Here is a 25326-nt window from a genome sequence, read left to right as displayed (position 1 = left end):
AAAACTTCCTGAGCACAAAAAATCAGTTTAGCCACAAAAACAAAACTCAGTTCAGCCCCCTCTTTGAGTCCAACCTGACCTGAGTCATCTCCCATTTTTGAAACTTCCTGAAGTTTGATATGAGACAGCCCCTGATCAACCCTATGTCATCTGAGAAAATTTTGGCACTATTGGTGTTCAATAAATCAGGCGTTTTAGATAAATCAGTTTCTTAGTCTTTAAGTTTTGTCTCCCTGAGGACAAATACATGAGGTTCTCCATTTTATATCCTCTTCATTTTATATCCTATTTTAGGCTGATATTCTTTCACAAGTTTTAAGAGTTCTTTGTATATGTTAGATAGCAGGCTTTTGTCAGACTGTGTGTTTTTTAGGTATTTTCTCCCACTCTGTGATTGTCTTCTCATACTCTGGATAGTGTCCTTCAGAGAGGAGAAATTTTAATTTTAAGTCCTGCATACCAATTATTTCTTTCATGGATCATGCATTTGAAAATAGTGTACCTAAAAAGTTAATTGCCATACCCAGGGTCACATAAGTATTCTCCCATGTTGTCTTCTAGGAGTTTTATAGTTTTGTGTTTTATATTTAACTGTGAATCCATTTTGAGGTAATTTTTTGTGAAAGGCATAAGGTTTGGATCTACATCAGTTTTTTTGGAGAGGGATGTCTGATTGTTCCAGCATCATTTGTTAAAAAGACCGTCTTTATTCCATTGTCATACCTTTGATCCTTTGTCAAAGATTCAGTCCAGTTCAGTTCAGTCACTCAGTCGTGTCCAACTCTTTGCGACCTCATGAATCGCAGCACGCTGGGCCTCCCTGTCCATCACCAGCTCCCGGAGACTACTCAAACTCATGTCCATTGAGTTGGTGATGCCATCCAGCCATCTCATCCTCCCCTTCTCCTCCTGCCCCCAATCCCCCCCAGCATCAGGGTCTTTTCCAATGAGTCAACTCTTCTCACGAAGTGGCCAAAGTATTGGAGTTTCAGCTTCAGCATCAGTCCTTCCGATGAACACCCAGGACTGATCTCCTTTAGGATGGACTGGTTGGATCTCTTTGCAGTCCAAGGGACTCTCAACAGTCTTCTCCAACACCACAGTTCAAAAGCATCAGTTCTTCGGTGTTCAGCTTTCTTCACTGTCCAACTCTCAGAATCCATACATGACCAATGGAAAAACCATAGCCTTGACCAGATGGACTGTTGTATGCAAAGTAGTATCTCTGCTTTTTAATATGCTATCTAGGTTGGTCATAACTTTCCTTCTAAGGAGTAAGCGTCTTAAATTTCATGGCTGCAGTCACCATCTGCAGTGATTTTGGAGCCCCCAAAAATAAGATCAGCCACTGTTTCCCTATCTATTTGCCATGAAGTGATGGGACTGGATGCCATGATCTTAGTTTTCTGAATGTTAAGCTTTAAGCCAACTTTTTCACTCTCCTCTTTCACTTTCATCAAGAGGCTTTTTAGTTCGTCTTCACTTTCTGCCATAATGGTGGTGTCATCTGCATATCTGAGGTTATTGATGTTTCTCCCAGCAATCTTGATTTCAACTTGTGCTTCTTCCAGCCCACGTTTCTCATGATGTACTCTGCATATAAGTCAAATAAGCAGGGTGACAATATACAGCCTTGATGTACTCCTTTTCCTATTAGGAACCAGTCTGTTGTTTCATGCCCAGTTCTAACTGTTGCTTCCTGACCTGCATACAGGTTTCTCAAGAGGCAGGTCAGGTGGTCTGGTATGCCCTTCTCTTTCAGAATTTTCGACAGTTTGTTGTGATCCACACAGTCAAAGGCTTTGGCATAGTCAATAAAGCAGAAATAGATGTTTATCTGGAACTCTGTTGCTTTTTCGATGATCCATCAGATGTTGGCAGTTTGACCTCTGGTTCCTCTGCCTTTTCTAAAACCAGCTTGAACATCTGGAAGTTCATGGTTCACGTATTGCTGAAGCCTGGCTTGGAGAATTTTGAGCATTACTTTACTGGCATGTGAGATGAGTGCAATTTTGTGGTAGTTTGAGCATTCTTTGGGATTGCCTTTCTTTGGGATTGGAATGAAAACTGACCTTTTCCAGTCCTGTGGCCACTGCTGAGTTTTCCAAATTTGCTGGCATATTGAGTGCAGCACTTTCACATCATCATCTTTAGGATTTGAAATAGGTCAACTGGAATTCCATCACCTCCACTAGATTTGTTCGTAGTGATGCTTTCTAAGGCCCACTTGACTTCGCATTCCAGGATGTCTGGCTCTAGGTGAGTGATCACACCATCGTGATTATCTGGGTTGTGAAGATCTTTTTTGTATAGTTCTTCTGTGTATTCTTGCCACCTCTTCTTAATATCTTCTGCTTCTGTTAGGTCCATACCATTTCTGTCCTTTATTGAGCCCATCTTTGCATGAAATGTTCCCTTGTTATCTCTAATTTTCTTGAAGAGATTTCTAGTCTTTCCCATTCTGTTGTTTTTTTCTATTTCTTTGCTTTGATCACTGAGGAAGATATTCTTATCTCTGCTTGCTAATCTTTGGAGCTCTGCATTCAAATGGAAATATCTTTCCTTTTCTCCTTTGCTTTTCACTTCACTTCTTTTCTCAGCTATCTGTAAGGCCTCCTCAGACAGCCATTTTGCTTTTTTGCATTTCTTTTTCATGGGGATGATCTTAATCCCTGTCTCCTGTACAATGTCACGAACCTCCCGTCTATAGTTCATCGAGCACTCTGTCTGTCAAATCTAGTCCCTTAAATCTATTTCTCACTTCGACTGTATAATCTTAAGGGATTTGATTTAGGTCATACCTGAATGGTCTTGTGGTTTTCCCTACTTTCTTCAATTTAAATCTGAATTTGGCAATAAGGAGTTCATGATCTGAGCCACAGTCAGCTCCCGTTCTTGTTTTTGCTGACTGTATAGAGTTTCTCCATCTTTGGCTGCAAAGAATATAATCAAAATGATTTCAGTGTTGACCATCTGGTGATGTCCATGTGTAGAGTCTTCTCTTATGTTGTTGGAAGAGGGTGTTTGCTATGACTAATATGTTCTCTTGACAAAACTCTATTAGCCTTTGCCCTGCTTCATTCCGTACTCAAAGACCAAATTTGCCTCTTAGACCAGGTGTTTCTTGACTTCCTACTTTTGCATTCCAGTTCCCTATAATGAAAAGGACACCCTTTTTGGGTGTTAGTTCTAGAAGGTCTTGTAGGTCTTCATAGAACCGTTCAACATCAGCTTCTTCAGCATTACTGGTTGGGGCATAGGTTTGGATTACCGTGATATTGAATGGTTTGCCTTGGAAACGAACAGAGGTCATTCTGTCATTTTTGAGATTGCATCCAAGTACTGCATTTCGGACTCTTTTGTTGACCATGATGGCTACTCTATTTCTTCTAAGGGATTCCTGCCCACAGTAGTAGATATAATGGTCATCTGAGTTCAGTTCACCCATTCCAGTCCATCTTAGTTCGCTGATTCCTCGAATGTCGATGTTCACTCTTATCATGTCCTGTTTGACCACTTCCAATTTGCCTTGATTCATGGACATAATATTCCAGGTTCCTATGAAGTATTGCTCTTTATAGCATTGGATCTTGCTTCTATCACCAGTGACATCCACAACTGGGTATTACTTTTGCTTTGACTCCGTCCCTCCATTCTTTCTGGCGTTGTTTCTCCACTGATCTCCAGTAGCGTATTGGGCACCTATCAACCTGGGGAGTTCCTCTTTCAGTATCCTGTCATTTTGCCTTTTCATACTGTTTCTTGGGTTCTCAAGGCAAGAATACTGAAGTGGTTTGCCATTCCCTTCTCCAGTGGACCACATTCTGTCAGTCCTCTCCACCATGACCCGACCATCTTGGGTGGCCCCACATGGCATGCCTTAGTTTTATTGAGTTAGACAAGACTGTGGTCCGTGTGATTAGACTGGCTAGTTGTCTGTGATTATGATTTCAGTCTGTCTGCCCTCTGATGCCCTCTCGCAACACCTACCCTCTTACTTGGGTTTCTCTTACCTTGGACGTGGGGTATCTCTTCATGGCTGCTCCAGCAAAGCGCAGCCGCTGCTCGTTACCTTGGATGAGGGATATCTCCTCATGGCCGCCCCTCCTGACCTTGATCATGGAGTAGCTCCTCTTAGCCCTCCTGCAACCATGCAGCCGCCGCTCCTTGGACAGGGGGTTGCTCCTCTCAAAGATTAGTTTGTTATATTTATGTAGGTCTGTTTCTGGACTCTATTTTGTTTCATTGAGTTATTTCACCAATATCGTACCTCATTTATTTTACCAATACCATCCCTCTTGATGATATCGAGTCTTTCATTCCATGAACATGGAATATCTCTTCACTTATTTAGCTTTTTCATTTTGTTCATAAGATTTTTGCAGTCTTCCTCATATAGATATTGTATTTGTTTTGTCAGATATATGCCTATATATTTCTTTCTGGGGGAGGGGAGTGTGCTAATGTAAATGGTATTGTGTTGTTACTAATAGTTTCAAATTCATTGCTGGTATATAGAAAAGTGATTTACTTTAGTAAACTCACTTTGGATCTTGCAACTTTGCTGTAATTATTAGTTTCAGCAGTATTTTTGTTCTATAGGATTTTCTACGTAGACAATCATGTCGTGTAAACAAAGAAAGTTAGGTCTTCCTTCCCAGTCTGTGTGGCTTCTAAGCATTTTCTTTTCTTGGTTTATTGTATTAGCTTGGACTTCCAGTACAGTTTTTAAAAGGAGTGGTGAGAGGGCACATTCTTGCCTTTATACCTGATCTTAGTGGAAATGTTTCTGAGTTTTCACCTTTACATATGTTAGCTGTGGGTTTTTGTGGATGTTGTTTATCAAGTTAAGAATGTTCCCCTTTGTTTCTGTTTATAGTTGGTTGTTAGTTTTTAATCATGAGATGCTGGATTTTCTGAATGCTTTTCTTCATCTGTTGATACAGTCATGTAGTTTTTCTTCTTTAGATGTTGATGTAGTGGAATATGTGAATTGTTTTTCAGACAAAAGAAATTATTTATTTGGCTGTGCTGGGTCTTAGTTGTGGTACATGTAGTCTTCGATCTTTGTTGCAGCATGAGGGATCTTCAGTTGCGGCATAAGAACTCTTAGTTGCAATATGTGAACTCTTAGTTGTGGCATGTGGGATCTAGTTCCCTGACCAGGGATCAAACCTAGTCCCCCTGGATTGGGAGCATGGAGTCTTAGCCATTGGGCCATCAGGAAAGTCTGTTTCAGATGTTCAATCGGCCTCGCATACCTGGGATAAATTTCACCTGGAAGTAGTGTATAATTATTTTTGTCTATTACTGAGTTTGATTTGTTAAATATTTTGTTGAGGATTCTTACATTTATGTTTTTGAGAGACACTGGTCTGTAGTTTTCTTGTAATGTTTAGGTATTAGGGTGATGATGGCCTCATAGAATGAGTTAGAAAATATTCTCTCTGATTGTATCTTCTAGAAGAGATCATAGAGAACTGGTGCAATTTCATTTTTAAAGGTTTTGTAGAATTCTTCACCAATGAACCTTTTTGGAGTGTGTTTTTCGGCTACACCACATGACTTACACAATCTTAGGTTCCCTGACCGGGGGTTGAACACAGGCCCAGGCAATGAAAGTGTGGAGTCGTAACCACTGGACTGTCAGGGCATTCCCTGAATTTGTTTTTTAAATCATGTAAGAAATAAAAAGTGGCATTACAGTAATAATGCCAGAAATAATAACCAGAAATACAGTAATAATGACTTTCATATTTCCCCATGTAGTTATCTTTACTGGAGATGTTGATTTCTTTATATGGTTTTGTGATACCGTCTACTAACTTTTTATTTCAACCTGGTGGGCTTGCTTTACCATTTTTTGTAGGGCAGGCATAGTGGTAACAAACTCTTCAGCTTGTTTATTTAGAAACGTCTTAATTTGTCCCTCATTTTTGAAGGACAGCTTGCCAAGTGTAGACTTCTTGGTTGAGATTTTACTCTTTCTGCACTTTGTTTCTTAATTTTTTAATTGAAGTATATATATTTGCTATATGTTATAGTGTACAATATAGTAATTCACAATTTTTAAAGGTTATAGCTTAAAAATATTTATAGTTGTATATATGCTTATAGTTATGAAATATTGACTGTATTAACCATGTTGAACAGTGTATCCCATGTGCCTCTTACTCTCTTACCCCTGTATCGCCCCTCCTGTCTTGTTTCTTCCCATTGCCAACCACTAATTTGTTGTCTGCATCTGTGTCTGATTCTTTTTGGTGGTATACACTAGTTTGTTATATTTTTTAGATTCCATATATAAGTGGTATCATACAGTATTTGTCTTTCTCTGGCTTATTTCACTTAGTGTAATGCCCTCCAAGTCCATCCATGTTTGCCATTTATCCACAAATGGCAAAATTTCATTCTTTGTATGTCTGAGTAGTATTCCATTATATGTATGAGTGTTAGTCACTCAGTCATGTCTGACTCTTTGCGCCCCAGTGGACTGTAGCTGGCCAGGCTCCTCTGTCCTTGTTATTCTCCAGGCAGGAATACTGGAGGAGTAGTCATTCCCATTCCCAGGCGGTATTCCCGACCCAAGGATGAACCTGGGTCTCCCACGTTGCAGGCAGGTTCTTTACTGTCTGAGCCTCCAGGGAAGTGCACTACACGTATACACCGTTTTCCTCTATCTGTTCATCTGTTGATTTATACTTAGGTTGCTTGCAGATTTGGCAATTATAAATAATGCTGCTATGAACAATGGAGTGCATATATCTTTTTGAATTAGTGGTGGGGTTTTTTTTTTTTTTTGATACATACCCAGGAGTGGAAATTACTATGGCAGAAGCACTGAATAGACATTTTTCCAGAGAAGAAACGCAAATGGAAAACATGCATATGAAAAGATCCTCAACCTCGCTAATCATCAGGGAAATGAAAAATCAAACCCACAATGAGATATCACCTCACATTTGTCAGAATAGCTATCATCAAGATGAACAGAAATAAATGTTGGCAAAGATATGGAGAATAAGGAGCCCTTGTATACAATTAGTGCGAATGTAAATTGGTATAGCCACTATACAAAATAGTATGGAGGATTCTCAAAAAACTAAAAAATAAAACTACCATTAAATAAAAATAAGTAAGTAAAGTCACTCAGTCGTGTCTGACTCTTTGCGACCCCATGGACTGTAGCCTACCAGGCTCCTCTGTCCATGGGATTTTCCAGGCAAGAGTACTGGAGTGGGTTGCCATTTCCTTCTCCAGGGGATCTTCCCGACTCAGGGATTGAACCCGGGTCTCCAGCATTGGAGACAGGCACTTTACCGTCTGAGCCACCAGGGAAGCCTCTGCCGCCACGTTCTGCCTAGCAATGTGTCTGCTGCACACGCTGGGGTATCCCTCCAGGACCTCGCTTTAGAGAGGGGAGGATCCAGTGATGAGTCTGTGGCTTGTAAGAGCGTCTTCACCTGACCACGCCAGACACCTCAATCTGAGACTTTCAGCCTCCAGCACAAGATCAAGCCCTGAGCCTCTAGAGTGGGAACACTGACTCCAAGATCATGGACTACCAGAGAACTAACCCCAGGGAGTATCAAACAGTGAGAACTCACACAAAGGAAACCACTTGAATACAAGACCCAGCATCACCCAACCATCAGTAGCACCCTGTGCAGGATACCTCATCTAAACAACAAACAAAAGAAAAATATAAACCAAGTCATTAGCAGATAGGATTACCACCTCACTCAGCCTTGCCCATCAGAGGAAAAGCAAACAACCAAACAAAAGCTCAGCACAAATCCCACCTATATGAAGCTTACACAAACCCCGGGCCCAACCTTAGGAGGGCAGAAACCAAAAGAAAGAAAGAATTCAACCTTGAAGCCTGGGAAAAGGAAACCTCAAACACAATAAGTTAAAAAAAAAAATGAAAAGGCAGAGAAATACTACACAAATGAAGGAACAAACTAGAAATGCAGAAGTCCAAATAAATGAAGAGGATACAGGCAAACCACCTGAAAAAGAATTTAGAATAATAATAGTAAAGATGATCAAAAACCTTGAAAACAAAATGGAGAAAATGCAAGAATCAATTAACAACGACCTAGAAGAATTAAAGAATAATTATACAGAGAGAGACAATACAATTATTGAAATTAAAAACACTCTAGAAAGAATCAAAAGCAGAATATCTGAAATAGAAGAATAAATCAGTGAGCTGGAAGATAAAATGGTGGAAATAACTTCTGTAAAGCAGAATAAAGTAAAAAAATGAAAAGAACTGAGGATTGTCTCAGAGACCTCTGGGACAATATCAAATGCACCAACATTCAAATTATAGGGGCCCCAGAAGAAGAAGAGAAAAAGAAAGGGTATGGGAAAATTTTTGGAAAATTTCATTGGAAATTTCCCCAACAAGGAAAAGGAAATAGTCAATCAAGTCCAAGAGGTGCAAAGAGTCCCATACAGGATAAACCCAAGGAAAAACACACCAAGACACATACTAATCAAGCTAACAAAGACTAAACACAAAGAAAGAATATTAAAAGCAGCAAGGGAGAAGCAGCAAATAATGTAAAAGGGAAACCCCATACACTTAACAGCTGATCTTTCAGCAGAAACTCTGCCGGCCAGAAGGGAGTGGCTGCTCCTGCTGCTGCTAAGTCGCTTCAGTTGTGTCCGAGTCTGTGCGACTCCATAGACGGCAGCCCACCAGGCTCTGCTATCCCTGGGATTCTCCAGGCAAAATCACTGGAGTGGGTTGCCATTTCCTTCTCCAATGCATGAAAGTGAAAAGTGAAAGTGAAGTCGCTCAGTTGTGTCCAACTCTTAGCGACCCCATGGACTGCAGCCTACCAGGCTCCTCCGTCCATGGGATTTTCCAGGCAAGAGTACTAGAGTGGGTTGCCATTGCCCTCTCTGAAGGGAATGGCAGCATATATTTAAAGTACTGAAAGGGAAAAATCTACAACCAAGATTACTGTACCCTGCAAGGGTCTCATTCAAAATTGATGGAGAAATCAAGCTTTTCACACGAGCAAAAGTTAAGAGAATTCAGTATGACCAAACCAGCTCTACAACAAATGTTAAAGGGACTTATATAGCCAAGAAATACAAGAGAAGAAAAAAGAGCTACAAAATCAACCCCAAACAATTCAGAAAGTGGCAATAGGAACATATATATCAGTAGTTACTTTAAATGTAAATAGATTAAATGCTCCAACCAAAAGACACAGACTGGCTAAATGGATACAAAAACAAGACCCATATATATGCTGTCTACAAGAAATCCACTTTAGACCTAAAGACACATATAAACTGAAAGTGAGAGAATGGAAAAATATATTCCATGCAAATAGGAAGGAAAAGAAAGCTGGAGTAGCAATCCTCACATCCAACAAAATAGACCTTAAAGTAAAGAATATTACAAGAGATAAGAAAGGACACTACATTATGACCAAGGGATCAATCCAAGAGGAAGACATAACAATTATAAATATTTATGCATCCAACACAGGAGCACCTCAATACATAAGACAAACACTAACAGACATAAAAGGAGAAATGGACAGTAACACAATAATAGTAGGAGACTTTAACATCCTACTCACACCAATGGACAGATCATCAAAACCGAAAATTAATATGGAAATACAAGTCTTAAATGATGCATTAGATGAGATGGATCTCATTGATATCTGCAGGATATTCCATCCAAATGCAGAAGAATACAGCCTCTTCGCAAGTGCACATGGAACATTCTCCAGGATAGACCACATCTTCAGTCACAAATCAAACCTCAGTAAATTTAAGGAAATTGAAATGGTATCAAGCATCTTTTCCAACCACAAAGCTATGAGACTAGATTTCAATTACAAGAGAAAAACTGTAAGAAATACAAGCACATGGAGAGATTAAGAACTCGTTTGTAAATAATCAACAGGTTACTGAAGAAATCAAAAGGGAAATAAAAAAATTTATAGAAACAAATGACAATGAAAACATGACAACTCAAAACCTATGGGATGTACCAAAAGCAGTCCTAAGAGGGAAGTTTATAGCAATACAATCCTACTTCACGAAACAAGAAAAACATTGAATAGACAACCTAACTTTACAACTGGAAAAAGAAGAACAAAAAACCCCCAAATTTAGTAGAAGGAAAGAAATCATAAAGATCCTTGCAGAAATAAGTGAAAAAGCAATGAAAGAAACAACAGTAAAGGTTAATGAAACTAAAAGCTCATTCTTTGAAAAGATAAACAAAACTGACAAACCTTTAGCCAGACTCATCAAGAAAAAAGAGAAGAATCAAATCAACAAAATTAGAAAAAGGAGAGGTTACAACAGACAATACAGAAATAAAAAGGATTATGAGAGACTATTATGAACAACTATATGGGAATAAAATGGATAATCTGGAAGCAATGGACAGATTCTTAGAGAAGTTCAATCTTCCAAGACTGAACCAGGAAGAAATAGAAATTATGAACAACCCAATTACAAGCACTGAAATTGAAGGTGTGATCAAAAATCTCCCCCAAAACAAAAGCCCAGAACCAGATGGCTTTGTTAGGAGGAGAATTCTATTGAACATTTAGAGAAGAGCCAATGCCTATCCTTGTAAAACTCTTTCAAAAAATTGCAGAGAAAGGAACACTTCCAAACTCACTCTATGAGGCCATCATCACTGATACCAAAAACAGACAAAGACAACACAAAAAAGAAAACTACAGGCCAATATCACTGAAGAACATAGATGCAAAAATCCTCAACAAAATCTTAGCAAACAGAATTCAGCAACACATTGAAAAGCTCATACACCATGATCAAGTTGGGTTTATTCCAGGAATGCAAGGATTCTTCAATATATGCCAGTCAGTCAATTTGAAATACCATATTAACAAATTGAGACATAAAAACCATATGATAGTCTCAATAGATGGAGAAAAACCTTTGTCAAATAGCACCCATTTATGATTAAAACTCTTCAAAAAATGGACATAGAAGGAATCTACTACAACATAGTAAAGGCCATATATGCAAAGCCTATAGCAAACATCATTCTTAGAGTTGAAAAACTGAAAGCAGTCCCCTTAAGAATAGGAACAAGATAAGGGTGTCGACTTTCACTACTATTATTCAACATAGTTCTGGAAGTCCTAGCTACAGCAATCAGAGAAGAAAACGAAGTAAAAGGAATCCAGATTGGAAAAGAAGATATAACGTGCTCACAGTATGCAGATGACATGCTACTGTACATAGAGAACCCTAAAGGTAGTATCAGAAAATTACTAGAGCTAATCAGTGAATTTAGCAAACTGCAGGATACAAAATCAATACACAGAAATCACTTGTATTTCTATATACTAACAATGAAAAATCAGAAAGAGAAATTAAGGAATCAGTCCTATTCACTATTGCAGCAAAAAGAATTAAATATCTAGGAATAAACTTACCTAATGACACAAAAGAACTGTCCACAGAAAATTGTAAGACACTCATGGAAGAAATCAAAGATGACATAAACAGCTGGGGAGATATTCCATGTTCCTGGGTAGGAAGAATCAATATTGTGAAACTGACTATACTACCAGAGGCCATCTACAGATTCAATGTGATCCCTATCAAGTCACCAATGGCATTTTTCACAGAAGTAGAGCAAAAAATTTCACAGTTTATATGGAAACACAAAAGCCCCCTAATAGCCAAAGCAGTCTTGAAAAAGAAGAATGGAGCTGGAGAAATCAACCTTTCTGACTTCAGATTATACTGCAAAGCTACAGTCATGAAGACAGTATGCTACTGGCACAAAAATAGAAGCATGGACCCATGGAACAAGATAGAAAGCCCAGAAATAAACCCATGAACCTATGGGTACCTTATTTTTGACAAAGAAGGCAAGAATATACAACGAGGCAAAGACAGCCTTTTCAGTATATGGTGCTGGGAAAACTGGACAGCTACATGTGAAAGAATGAAATTAGAACACTTCCTAACACCACACACAAAGATAAACTCAAAATGGATTAAAGACCTAAATGTAAGACCAGAAACTATAAAATTCTTAGAGGAAAACATAAGCAGAACACATGATGACATAAATCAAAGCAAGATCCTCTATCACCCACCTCCTATAGTAATGGAAATAGAAACAAAACTAAGCAAGTGGGACCTGATTAAATTTAAAAGCTTTTGCACAGCAGAAGAAACTCTAAGGAAGGTGAAAAGACAACCCTCAGAATGGGAGAAGATAACAGCAAGTGAAACAATGACAGAGGATGGATTTCCAAAATAGACAAGCAGCTCATACAACTCAATGCCAGAAAAGCAAACAACCCAATCAAAAAGTGGGAAAAAGACCTAAACAGACATTTCTCCTAAGAAGACATACCAATGGCAAACAAACACATGAGAAGATGCTCAACATTGCTCATTGTTAGAGGAATGCAAATCAAAACTACAGTGACATATCGCCTCACACCGGTCAGAATGGCCATCATCAAAAAGTCTACAAACAATAAATGCTGGAGAGGGTGTGGAGAAAAGGGAATGCTCTTGCACTGTTGGTGGGAATGTAAATTGATTCAGCCACTATAGAACACGGTATGGAGATTCCTTAAAAAACTAGGAATGAAACCACCATATGACCCAGCAATCCCACTCCTAGGCATCTACCCCGAGGAAACCAAAATTGAAAAAGACACATGTAATCCCATTGTTCATTGCAGCAGTGTTTACAATAGCTGGAACATGGAAGCAACCTAAATATCCTTCAACAGATGAATGGATAAAGAAGTTGTGGTATGTATACACAATGGAAAATTACTCAGCCATAAAATTGAAAGCATTTGAGTCAGTTCTGATGAGGTGGATGAACCTAGAACCTATTATACAGAGTGAAGTGAGTCAGAAAGAGAAAGAGAAATATTGTATTCTAACACATATATACGGAATCTAGAAAAATGGTACTGAAGAACTTATTTACAGGGCAGCAGTGGAGAAAGAGACATAGAGAACAGACTTACAGACATGGGGAGAGGGGAAGAGAGGGTGAGATGTATGGAGACAGTAACATGGAAACTTACATTAGCATATGTAAAATAGATAGCCAATGGGAATTTGCTGTATGTTTCAGGAAACTCAAACAGGGGCTCTGTATCAACCTAGAGGGGTGGGATGGGAGGAAGGTTCAAGAGGGAGGGGACATAGGTATACCTATGGCTGATTCATGTTGAGGTTTGACAGAAAACAACAGAATTCTGTAAAGTATTTATCCTTCAATTAAAAAATAAATAAAAAATAGAACTTTCAGCAATTTAGATATGATTCCTGTTGTCTTCTGGCCTCCATAGTTTCTACTGAGAAATCAATTTGTAATCTTATTGATGATTCTTTGTATTTGATTAATCACTTGCTTTTGCTACTTTCAGGATTCTTTTTCTTTAAATAGTTTGATTATAATGTGTCTCAGTATGGATATGTGTGAGTTTATTCTACTTAGGCTTACAGTTTCTTGATTTTGTTTCTTCATATCTTGTGCCAAATTCGAGAAATTTTTGGATATTATTTCTTCAAACAGTGTCTCTACCCATTTCTCCTCTCTCCTCCTTATGATACTGACATGCTGTATATATTGGTTTACTTCATGATATTCATAGTCCATTAGTCTCTAATCACTTCAGTTTTCCTTTTCTTTCTGTTCCTTTGATTGGATAATTTAAGTTTTTGTATTTTCAGGATTCCTCATCCTTTATCCTGTCTTCTTAATTCTGTTGAACCCCTGTAGCAATGTTTTCATTTCAGTTATTGTAGTTTTTAGTAATAGAATTTGTTTGATTCCTTTTTATAATTTGTTTCTCCATTGATGTTCTCATTTTGTCCATACATTTTTTTCCTGTTGGTTTTTTTTGTTGTCTGTTTAGTTCTTCATGTTTTTCTTTACCTCCGTGAGCATATTTAAAATAGTTGTTTTAAAATCTTTGTTTAGTAAATTTATTGTCTGGACTTCCTTAAGGATGATTATTTATATTTATTTTGTTCATTTGAATGGTTCTACTTTCCTGTTTCTCTGTATGCTTTTTTTTATTGTTGTTGAAAACTGAACATTTGAATATTATAATGTGTTAAACTCTGAAATCATATTCTCCCCCTTTTCCAGAGTTTGTTTTTTTGATTGTTGAATGCTGTAGTAGTCCATTTGTCTAGTGACTTTTCCTCATTGTTTTTTGCAGAGGCTATATTCCTTGTTCTCTTCCTTAGCTTGTGTCCAACTACTGTTTTTTGACTGAGGTGCCAAAATAGATAAGAAAATATCTCTTTTAGTCTTTGCAATTTGGCTCTGTATTGAGGATTTCTTTCAACACCTGGCCAGATTTAAACAGACTTTAGGGATCAGCCCAAGATTAAAGCTTAAAATCCTCTCAGGTCTTTTGTTTTGTAATGTTATAGTTTCATTTTCTTTCATCTCAAGGTATTTTCTTATTTAGAAAAATTTTGTTCAAGTACAGTTAGATGGCATCACCGACTCAATGGACATGAGTTTGGGTAGACTCTGGGAGTTGGTGATGGACAGGGAGGCCTGGCGTGCTGCAGTTCATGGGGTTGCAACGAGTCGGACATGACTGAGTGACTGAACTGATAGTTGATTTACAGTGTTGTGTTAATTTCTGCTGTATTGCATAGTCTGTTGCATTCTGATTTATCACAGGATGTTGAATATTGTTCCCTGTGCTATACAGTAGGACCTTGTTATTTATCCACTTTATATATAATAGATTGCACCTGCTAATAACCAAGCTCCTAATTTTACTTCCTCCATACACCCTCCCTCTTGGCCACCATAAGTATGTTCTCTGTCTGTGAGTCTGTTTCGTCCCTGTGTTCATTTGTGTCATATTCTGTATTCCTCATATAAGTGATATATGGTATTTGTCTTTCTGTTTCTGACTCACTTCACTTCATGTGATAATCTCTTGGTCTATCCATGTAACTGCAAATGGCATTATTTTATGCTTTTTAATGGCGAAGTAATACTCCATTGTGTGTGTGTATACACCACACACATCGTTCTGTCACTGGACATTTACCTTCTTTCCATGTCTTGGCTGTTGTAAATAGTGCTGTTATGAATAATAGGGATGCATGCATCTTTTCAAATTATAGTTTTGTCTGGGTATATGCCTAGGAGTGAGATTGCTGTGTCATACTTCACCTCTATTTTTAGTTTTTCGAGGAACCTCCATACTGTTTTTCATTGAACTACACTAATTTACATTCCCACCAACAGTGTAAGAACATTCTCTTTTTTCTACTCTCTCTCCAGCAATTATCATTTCTAGACTCTTTAATGTGGTCGTTCTGACTTGTGTGAGGTGGAACCTCATTGTAGTTTTGATTTATATTTATTTAATAATTAGCAGTGATGAGCATGTTTTTATGTGTCTCTTGACCATCAGTATATCTTCTTTTAGGCCTTGTGACCATTTTTTGGTTGGTTATTTGCTTTTTTGTTATTGAATTGTAGAAGCTGTTTATATATTTTGGAAATTAAGCCTTTGCTGGTTGCATCATTTGCAAATATCTCCTCTCAGTTGGAAGTTTGTCTTTTTCATTTTGTTTATGGATTCCTTTGCTATTCGAAAGCTTATATGCTTGGTTGATCTCATTTGTTTATTTTTGCTTTTACTTCTGTTGCCATGAGACACTGACTTACGAAAACATTGGTACAATTTATGTCAGAATGTTTTGCCAATGTACTGTTCTTGGAGTTTTATGGTGTCTTGTCTTACATTAAGTCTTTCGGCCTTTTTGAATTTCTTTTTGAGTGTGCTCAGAGGGTGGTTTACCTGTGGCTGCCCAACTTTCTTAACACCACTTGCTGAAAGACTGTTTTTTCCCATTGTATACTATTGCCTTCTTTGTAGAAGATTAATTGTCCTTAGCTCTGTGGGTTTATTTCTGGGCTCTCTGTTTTGTTTCACTGATCTATTCAAGGTACTTTCTAATTTCCCTTCTCAGATCTTCTCTGAGCATACATCTCACTCTAGGCCTATCTGTCTCTTTCTGAAGTCCCTTGTATATACAGTTGTTCTTGAATGTCCAAATTCTGCCTCATCCCGCCAAACCCCCACTCTGCCGGTTTTTTTTCCTCCCTGGCCTTAGGTGATCTCAACTGTAATCTTTTGCCCCAGATGTCTGTCGGTGGTTCTTTTTTCTCACAGTGAGCAATGGCTGCTCCTTTTGTGGTCTGGGTGAGTTCTGAGTTAGGTACAGAGATGAAAGGCTTGCATCATCTTTCAGGGCCCCCTCACACAAGGTAGAACAGACCTACATGGTGATTGGCGTCTGAGGTCGTCTTTGCTTCCTCTAGAACCAGGGAGAATGTGGGGCAAGTGTAATTCAAAATGCCACAAAGCTTTTCTGCAGTTTCTAAATTGCCTTTTTCCCAATTCAGCTTTTGGTTAGTTAACTTGCCTGTTTCAGAATTTTGACAAAGTTAGTTCTCACTGTTTCTGCTTGTTTTTTGATGTTTTTCTTTGAGGATAGGAGCTCGGTGCTGTCTATTCCACCATTTTGTTGTTTAGAAATCATGTTTACACACACTGAACGTGCATTTTGTTCCTGTGGTACGTTCTCATCTGTTCACGTCTTCTTGAGTTCCTCCTCCTCACTGTGTCTGTCCCTGGCGTGGACTTCACTTGATTTCCTGTGTCTGCTCAAAGAGATTTCTTGTCCCGAGACCATGTCTGCAGGTTCTGGGACCCTCTAGTACAGGCACATTCTCACAAGCTCACTTTTGAAGAAACTGCTTGGCTTATTGTGCAAACTTTACCTTCAAATACCTAGACTTCTATCCCAGGGCCTTCCTGAGCCCTGACTGGGGTCTGAATACTTGGTTCCATTGTGGTTCTTCAGCTTCCCTCCTTCTGACCTTGTAGTTTTCTTTGTGATGTTTATGGAATGTCATAAAGTGTCAGAGGCTCACAGAGGAGGCCTCTGTCATGGTTCTCATTTCCGTTTCTTTTTTATTGATGTAGTTGATTTACAATGTTGTGTTAACTTCTGCTATACAAAAAAAAGTGATTCAGTTATACATATATTAATACATATATACTTTTTCATATTCATGATAAACCATGGTGTATTGAATATAGTTCCCCATGCTATATAGTAGGACCTTGTTGTTTGTCCACTTTATGTATACTGGTTTGCATCTGCTAATCCAAAACTTGCACTCCTTCTCTCCCCTTCCTCTCCACCCCCTTGGCACTTATTTCTTCCTTGTAGAATTCGCCAGGGCTCTTTGGACTCCCTGGGTGCCAGATGCTGTGACAGGCCTGGACTATGATGAGGAAGTCAAGCTCTTGGACCTAGGGCCCACTTTTGGCAGCTCAGGGTCACAGGTTTTCCATTTCTGACTATTTTCAGTTCCCCAGTGATTTTATCTTGTTTTGGTTGTCATTGCTCATATTTTTCTTCTTTTTGATTTTTATTCTAACCTCCTTTCCATCTTGCGGTTTCTTAACTTAGAGTTGTCTTCATCCCAGGACTCATCATTCGCATTCTTTATTAACATAGGTTTGGATAGAGAGGGAGGAGGGGCGATCTAAAACATTTTTCTTTTACTGAGTTATAATTTACAGACCATAAAATGCACAGCTTTTACATGCTCGTTTGGATGGGTTTTGGCAAGTTGACAATTCATGTGTGCTAAATCACTTCAGTCATGTCTGACTCTTTGTGACCTTATGGACCGTAGGCTCCATGGGATTCTGCAGGCAAGAAAACTAGAGTGGGTTGCCATGCCCGCCTCCAGGGATCTTCCCCACCCAGGGGGAAACTCCCGACCTGTAATCAACATCCAAACTAAGATATAGAACATTTCTATCATCTCAGAAAATGCATTTAGCAAGAGGGAAGTTTTGCCTACAGTTGTTATTTTTTGAGTTGTCTTTTTATTGTTGACTTCTAAGGTTCTTTATATATTCTGATGTGAACCCTTTGTCAGATATGTGTATTTTAAATATTTTTTTCCTGGTCTGTGACTTGTTTATTTATTTAATTAATGGTGTCTTTTGACTCACATTATTTTTAAAAAGTGGTAAAATCCTTTTTATCAGTGTTTTACTTTTGATTAGAGCTTTTTGTGTCCTGTCCAGGAAATCTTTGCCTACCTCACGGTTTCAAAGATAGTCCAAATCACCTTCTCGGAGCTTTGTGGTTGTGGGTTATGTTAAGGTCTATGATCCATTTTGGGTTGGTTTTCGTGTGTAGAGTATGGAGTGAAACAGTATTACCATTTGTTAAGAAGACTTGCTTTCTGCAGTGTTTTGGTGCCTGGTCTGAAATCAGTCCTCTGGGTCTATCTCTTCCCTGTTTGTTCTGTTCTGTTGCTGGTTTTGCCCACCTTTATGCCTCTGCCATCTTGTCTTGATTTCTGAAGCTTTATAGTTCTTGGTGGTTCTCAACTAGGGACAATTTCAATGTACTGGGAACATGTGGGTATGTTGGAAACAATTTTGACTGTCACAGTGGGTGTGAGGGGTGGAGGGGGGCTCCTGACATCTAGTGTGTCTGACTCAGAGATGGCGACTAAACATTCTACATACAGAAGTCAGACTCCCATAGCAAAGAATCATTCCGTCTGAGATGTTGGTAGTGCCACGATGGAGAAACCCTGCTTTTGTGAGTCTTCTGGTCAGCTAGTGGAAGTCTTCTGATACTGCTATTTAAAAAAAAATATCATTTGACTAGTCTATCTCCTTTGATTTACCATATGAATTTTAGAATCTGCTTATCAGTTTCTACAAAGGAATTACCTATGATTTTGATAGGAGTTGCTTGAAAATGAAAATTTTTCCAGCTATGCTAGCCTAGCTATTAGGCTTTAAGTCTAAAATAATAAAATAGTATAAGTAGTTAAGAGTCAATGCGATTAGGAGCTTAGTCGCTTACTTTCCCTAGTCATATTTCAGGTGTTCAGTAGCCACATTGTCTAGTGGTTACTATGTCAACAAATAACAGAGCCAGAGAACATTTTCATCATCATAGAAAGTTCTTTTGGACAGCACTGGCATAGTTCAGTTTGGGGATTTATATATTCTTCTGATCCATGAGTATTTAAGTTTTTTATGGACATTCTTTATCAGATAGTAGAAGTTCCATTGCACTCATAGTTTACTGCTAGTTTTTAATTATGAATATTGGATTTTCTCAGATGTTTATATCTGTTGTGACGACCATATTGTTTTTTTCCTTTAATAATTTCACTGCTTTTCACACAGTAGATCATCTCTGGATTCTTGCATTAAACTGCACTTGACAGTGTTTTTATATATCTCAGGACTTTCTGCATCTGTGTTCATGAGGGATTTTGCTCTGCATTTTCTTGTCCCAAAACAAGAAGTTTTGGTATCAGGATAATGCTGGCCTCATAGAACATTCTGCAGACTGTTCTGGGTGAGGGGATTTACTAGTAATTGAACTCTTATTCTATTCTGTGCCATTTTACTGATACCATCTCCTTTAATCCTTACAACTATGGTAGGGCTTCCCTGGTGCCTAAGTTGGTAAAGAATCTGCCTGCAATGTGGGAGACCCCGGTTCGATCCCGGGTCAGGAAGGATCCCCTGGAAAAGCAAATGGCAACCCACTCCAGGGTTCTTGCCTGGAGAATTCCATGAACAGAGGAGCCTGGTGAGCTATAGTCCATGAGGTCGCAAGAGTTGGACACAACTTGGCAACTAACCCACCACCTCCATAGTAGAGGGTGGTAACATCCCTCCTTTTCAGGTGGGGAATCTCAGGCTCAGAAAGTAATTTCCCCAGACACATGGCTGTAGTTGATGGAGGCAGATTCCAGTTCCAGCTACAAAGACTCCATAAGACCAGCCCTTGGATGAGGCCTCCCACTGTGGGCTCCAGGGGTGAGGTAGGCTGTGCCTCAGGTGGCAGCTCCCCTTCGTTCACAAGACAAAGACTGGAGGTCTGTGCTGGGGTGTGGTGCCACCCTCGGGGCCGAGCCACTGCTGGGTCCTCTGACCAGTGGCCAGGTGGATTCTGTCTCCCCTGTTTTTCTTGGAGTATGAAGCCCTCCTTTAGTTTCTCTGATGATGAAACTTTGGTGCCCCTGTAGAAACCAGCTCTGAATGGTTGCCCAGCGTGGGTGGGACTGGGAGTGGCCTAGAAACTCAGCACGTGGTCTCTCTCTTCCTAGGATGCTTGGACATTAATTCATCCGTGAAAGGGGCTCGTTTCGTCCGATTCTGTGACTCGTTCAACATTCCCCTCATCACTTTTGTGGATGTCCCTGGCTTCCTGCCTGGTGAGTCCCTGACGGAGGCGGGTCAGGAGAGGCGGTGTTGCCCCGTGAGATGCCCGCTTTATTTGGAGATCCTCTTGCACAGTTCCCTCAGGATTTTCTGGGTGTCTGTGGGGTGGGGCTGGCTGGAGGTGACCCTGTGGGGAGGGGGAAGCCCTCACAGCTGAGAGTGGGGGTTGACCCCGGGGAGATTCTGTGGGGATCCAATAACTTGCTCGTGACACAGGCACTGCGCAGGAGTATGGGGGCATCATCCGCCACGGCGCCAAGCTGCTCTACGCGTTCGCAGAGGCCACTGTGCCCAAAGTGACGATCATCACCAGGAAGGTGAGGAGCTCAGGCTGGAGGCTGGAGCCCGCTCACCTCCAGTGGCGGGGCCTGGGGGCTGGGGTATGGCCGAGAGGGTCAGCAGTGCTGGAAGGAGTCTATGCCTCACTCCCCTTAACAAGTTCTCAAGGATGGCTAAGCGTGTATGGTCCTGCAGACACGCCTGGCAGAGAAGTCCCTGCTCATCTGGGAATGGAGAGCAGCAGTGGGAAAAGGCCGGAAGACCATGACCATGAACTGTGAAAGGCCTGTGTCTGCGCCCTGGTATTCCTGGGCCTCCCAGCCCTGGGCCTTCAGGAGCCCAGGAGGGCCAGTTCTTGCTTTTCATCCTCATTTCACTTGGCTTCCTGGGTCTTATAGTGATGTGATCTGGTTGACTCAGGCTCTAACATTCAGCATTTGGGACTGTTCTAGGCCTACGGTGGTGCCTATGATGTCATGAGCTCCAAGCACCTTTGTGGTGACACCAACTATGCCTGGCCCACGGCGGAGATTGCAGTCATGGGCGCAAAGGTAAGACCCGCCAGCTTTCTCTTCTCCTGGCTCCAGGGACTCCACTCACCCCGCATCGCTGGCAAGTGTTGGGAAGAGGCCTGGGCCCCTGGGGTCGCCAGGCCTCCGGGGAGTTGGGGTCTAGACCTGGCAGTCCCCTCCTGCACTTTCACTTCCGGCACGGACCCAGGTAGTAGGGGCCTCAAGTGGGTTCAGGGGTTCAGTAGAAGGGAAAGGGCTGAGTCAGCTGAACTAGTTTTTGGAGGACTGGATGTTTCCCCAACCCCATCCCCAGCTGCCAAGAGGGCCCGGAGCCACTCCTGCAGCCCACGGAGGCCACGCTGTAGTCCTGACCCTGCTGACTTTGGGCAGGGTGCCTCCTGTTGCTTCGTCTACCCACCACTCCTTTCCTGCTTTGAAATAGCTGTCGGGGTTGAATTAGAAATCTCCCAGGCCCAACCTCCCCAAGCCGACTTTTAGGGGTGCTGACAGGACGGCTTCTCTCTCAGTCCTCATTTTTCTATGTTTGCATTTTAGTTTCTCTTCCTGTGACCATTAAGTTGTATGCTCAGGGCTCAGGATAATGAAAAAGTGTAACAGCATTCTGCTTCCCTTGATAAGGGAACCTTGACTCTTAACAGTGGAAACTGGGCCAAATATCTTGGCCTTGGAGAAGGACTTGGAGAGATTAGGACAGAATTAGGGAGGCAAGTGATGCCTTGGTCTGGGCCACCCAGTCATTGGAGCCGTGGCTGAGCATCCATTGCAGCCGCGGGGTTATGCCAGCTGCTCCAGGCGCCTGGTGTGGCCACTCCTCTCCAGCGCACTTTGTTTACCGAGACATTTGCAATCACTCCCAGTGATGTTGAGAGGAGGGGGGCCTGCCCTGGTCTCCAGGGGCCTCCAGGACGATCACCAACTCCTCTCGTGACAGGGTGCTGTGGAGATCATCTTCAAAGGGCACGAGAACGTGGAGGCTGCTCAGGCAGAGTACATCGAGAAGTTTGCCAACCCTTTTCCTGCAGCCGTGAGAGGTGGGCCTGTGGTGGGGAGACCAGCTTGGCTCAGTTGTTGGGTCGCTTGCTGCTTATTTTGCTTCAAAAGGCCTACCTTTGCCCTTCCTGTTGAGTCTGGAGACTGGTGAGGGCTGGCTGGACCATGAGCCGTCATCACTTAAGAGCAGAGGGGCCTGTGTGGGCCACTTTGTAACTGTGATCAAGAAAACATTGCTAAAGTGGCTAAATCTCCCTTCGTGGTGTGCCAGTTACCCAGTACTGTGAAAAATCTACTCAAAACAAAGTGGTCTAAAATAACCTCCCTGCACCTTCCCTTCATAGTTTGGAGAGTCAGCATTTGGTCTGGGCTGAGCCGGGTGGTGGTTCTGCTGGATCAGTCATGGAAGTATGTCATCTAGTCGCCTGACTGGGGCTGGGCAGTCCGTGGTGGCCCCACTCACGTGGCTGGTGCTGGCTGTCAGCTGGACCCGCCTTCACGGGGTTGCCTATTCTTTGGGAGGTGCGTCCACGCTGCCCTGCAGGCAGCAAGAGGGCGAGAGGGGAAAGAAGGTGCCTTGAGGCCTAGGTGTGCAAGTTGCGGTGTTACTCTTGCTACATTCTGTTGGCCAAGGCAATTTACAAGGCCAGGTGAAGAAGTACAGTCCACTTCCTGATGGGAAGAGTGGCAAAGTGAAGTGGCAAGACGGCCTTATGCACAGGATGGGGCGAATGACCGTAGTGAGTTTTCAAAAATAAAAGTGCACTTTCTTCATTTTATTCCCTACTAAATTCCATCTTGACAGGATGGAAGAGGGGTCACATTTTCCTTTTCTTGCTGAATGTTTCTTGGGCCAGTTTGGGACCCGCCAGAGGAACAGGGGGCTCCTGGGGTCGTGGGGAGGTCCGCAGGACCAAGCCGCTCTTGTGTCGGCCTGGCCCCATGCACACTGTCGGCCCCAGGAGGTGGTGCCCACACTGAGCCCCACGTGAGGGCTCGGTGGGCAGCAGGTGATCCGCTTCCTTTCCTGTGCTTCCCCAGGGTTTGTGGACGACATCATCCAGCCTTCCTCCACACGTGCCCGAATCTGTGGGGACCTGGATGTCCTGGCCAGCAAGAAGGTACAGCGCCCTTGGAGGAAACATGCGAATATTCCATTGTAAATGAATCAGGGAAAGATAAACCAGGAGCTAATTACTGCCTGGCCGTTTCTATACGCCCCTGCCTTTGCAGTCATGAAATCTGGGAATCTAAATATCATTAATCGCTTGAAATGGCTAAGTTTATTAAATTCTAGAAAAATTTCATTTGTGCCTTACTGTAAAATTATTTTATTAAAAATCTTAACTGATATATTTTGAGCTTAAATTTCTTTTTTTTTTCTTTGTGGTAGAAATCTGAAAAATGAAGAAAACTAGAAAGAAAACACTATAGTTTTATCACTTTGAGCTGACCCTTATCTGTATATTGTTTTCCTTTCTTTCCCTAAGACTTAATTTTTTCTCTGAAGGTGAGATAATAAGCCTTTAGAGTGAACTACTTATCTGCTTAGGCTTCAGTTTTCTTACTTATAAATGATATATTTAAATGATGTATACTATCCTCTGTTTCCTTCAGGAAATGTTGAGGATTAAAAGTATTTATAATTATGTTGTATACATGTGTGTGTCTATCAGAATAGATGCTTAGAAAGCATATACTATATCGTAATTGCTTACCTTATATTAACTTCTTTCCAGAAATGTGTTCTCAGATTTTAAAAAAGTTTTTTGGAAAATTTCAAACCTGTGGAAATGTGGCAAGAGGTGTATACTCTTTACCTAGATTCTTCAGTTCTTAACACTTTCTACATTTGCTTCATCTCCTACATGAATGTGTAATTACTGTTTTTATTGACCTATTTGAGAGTAAGTTGCAGAATCATAACCCTCTGTCTCTCCAGATTTCAGTGTTTATTTCCTTTGAAACAGGCTCATTGTCTCACATGGTCTTTAATGAGATTGACATTTTTGAAGCATGTTTGTCAAATATTTTGTAGACAGTTGCTCAGTTTGGGTCTGTCTGATTGTTTACAGACATTTAGATCCAGGTAAGAATAATACACAAGAGTGTTCTTTTCTTATACTACATTAGGAAGCACATGTTAGTTTTTTCCCATTATTGATGAAATTGAATCTGATCACTTGGTTAAGGTGACAGCTGCAAAGATGACAGCCTTTGTAATTTTCTCTTTGTAATTAGTAACGAGGGCATTTTGTAAGCCTGTCAGCACACCTTTGTCTAGTACTTGTAGTATGATTCTTGCCTCAATCAGCTGTTCTGTGTTGGTTATAAAATACTGTATTTCTGATCCTATCATTTTATCCATAAGGAAAGAAGGAGTTTTCTTCTCTTCAAAAAAATGTTTTAGTATCAATTTAGACATGTAAATTATTTTTTCATTTTTAAGCAGTTTTCCTGAAATAGTTTATTTTTCTTACTATGTGTGTGTGTGTTCAGTTGTGTCTGACTCTTTGCAATCCCTGGACTGTATCCCGCTAGGCTCCTTTGTCCATGGCATTCTCCAGGCAAGAATTCTGGAGTGGGTTGCTATTCTCCCAGTCCAGGGATCAAACCCGGGTGTCCTGCAAGTGCAGGCAGACTTTTTATTGTCTGAGCCACTAGGGAAGCCTTTTCTTACTATGCTGTCTATCACCCTATCAAATTTTCCAGGCACACATTATACTAGTTTGTTACATTTTTCTCCCTGTCCCATACCTTCTCCACCCCAGGGTTTCTTTTTTCTCTTTTTTAAAATTTATTTATGATTTTTGGCTGGGTTGGGTCTTTTTTGTTGTGTGGGCTTGTCTCTAAGGCAGGTTGGGGCTACTCCGTAGTTGCATTGCTCAGGCTTCTCGTGTGGGGCACGGGCTCTCGGGCGTGTGGTTTCGCAGTAGTTGCGGCTCCCAGGCTCAGGAGCACAGCCTCAGTAGTTGTGGTGCACAGGCTTAGTCGCTCTGAAGCATGTGGGATCTTACAGGACCAGGGATCGAACCTGTGTCTCCTGCATTGGCAGGAGGATTCTTTACCGCTGAGCTACCAGGGAGGCCCCACCCTAGGTTTTCTAGAGATTGAGAATCATATATTCATAGCTGAAATCTGTGCTTGGTACATAATTTCATAAATGCTTATTTTTAGTGAATGAATATATTCAA

At 40.9% G+C, this 25326-nt stretch overlaps 1 protein-coding gene across 1 annotated transcript in view; it reads left to right on the top strand.

Annotated features, from left to right (window-relative positions):
* The window catches only part of PCCB (propionyl-CoA carboxylase subunit beta), a 93176-nt gene extending 69691 nt beyond the window's left edge, over window positions 1-23485 (top strand). Inside the window, exons 11-15 of the mRNA XM_065942457.1 lie at window positions 20216-20323; window positions 20547-20647; window positions 21062-21160; window positions 22074-22173; window positions 23174-23485. Coding sequence (XP_065798529.1) covers window positions 20216-20323; window positions 20547-20647; window positions 21062-21160; window positions 22074-22173; window positions 23174-23295 — 530 coding nt within the window. The 3' untranslated portion in view covers window positions 23296-23485. The remainder of the gene's footprint in view (window positions 1-20215; window positions 20324-20546; window positions 20648-21061; window positions 21161-22073; window positions 22174-23173) is intronic.
* Window positions 23486-25326: the final 1841 nt, after the last annotated feature.

Source organism: Muntiacus reevesi, chromosome 8, assembly GCF_963930625.1.
Source record: "Muntiacus reevesi chromosome 8, mMunRee1.1, whole genome shotgun sequence".
Taxonomy (NCBI): Eukaryota; Metazoa; Chordata; class Mammalia; order Artiodactyla; family Cervidae; genus Muntiacus; species Muntiacus reevesi.
Note: the sequence above shows the minus strand (reverse complement) of the source record. Positions and strands in the feature narration are given on the sequence as shown.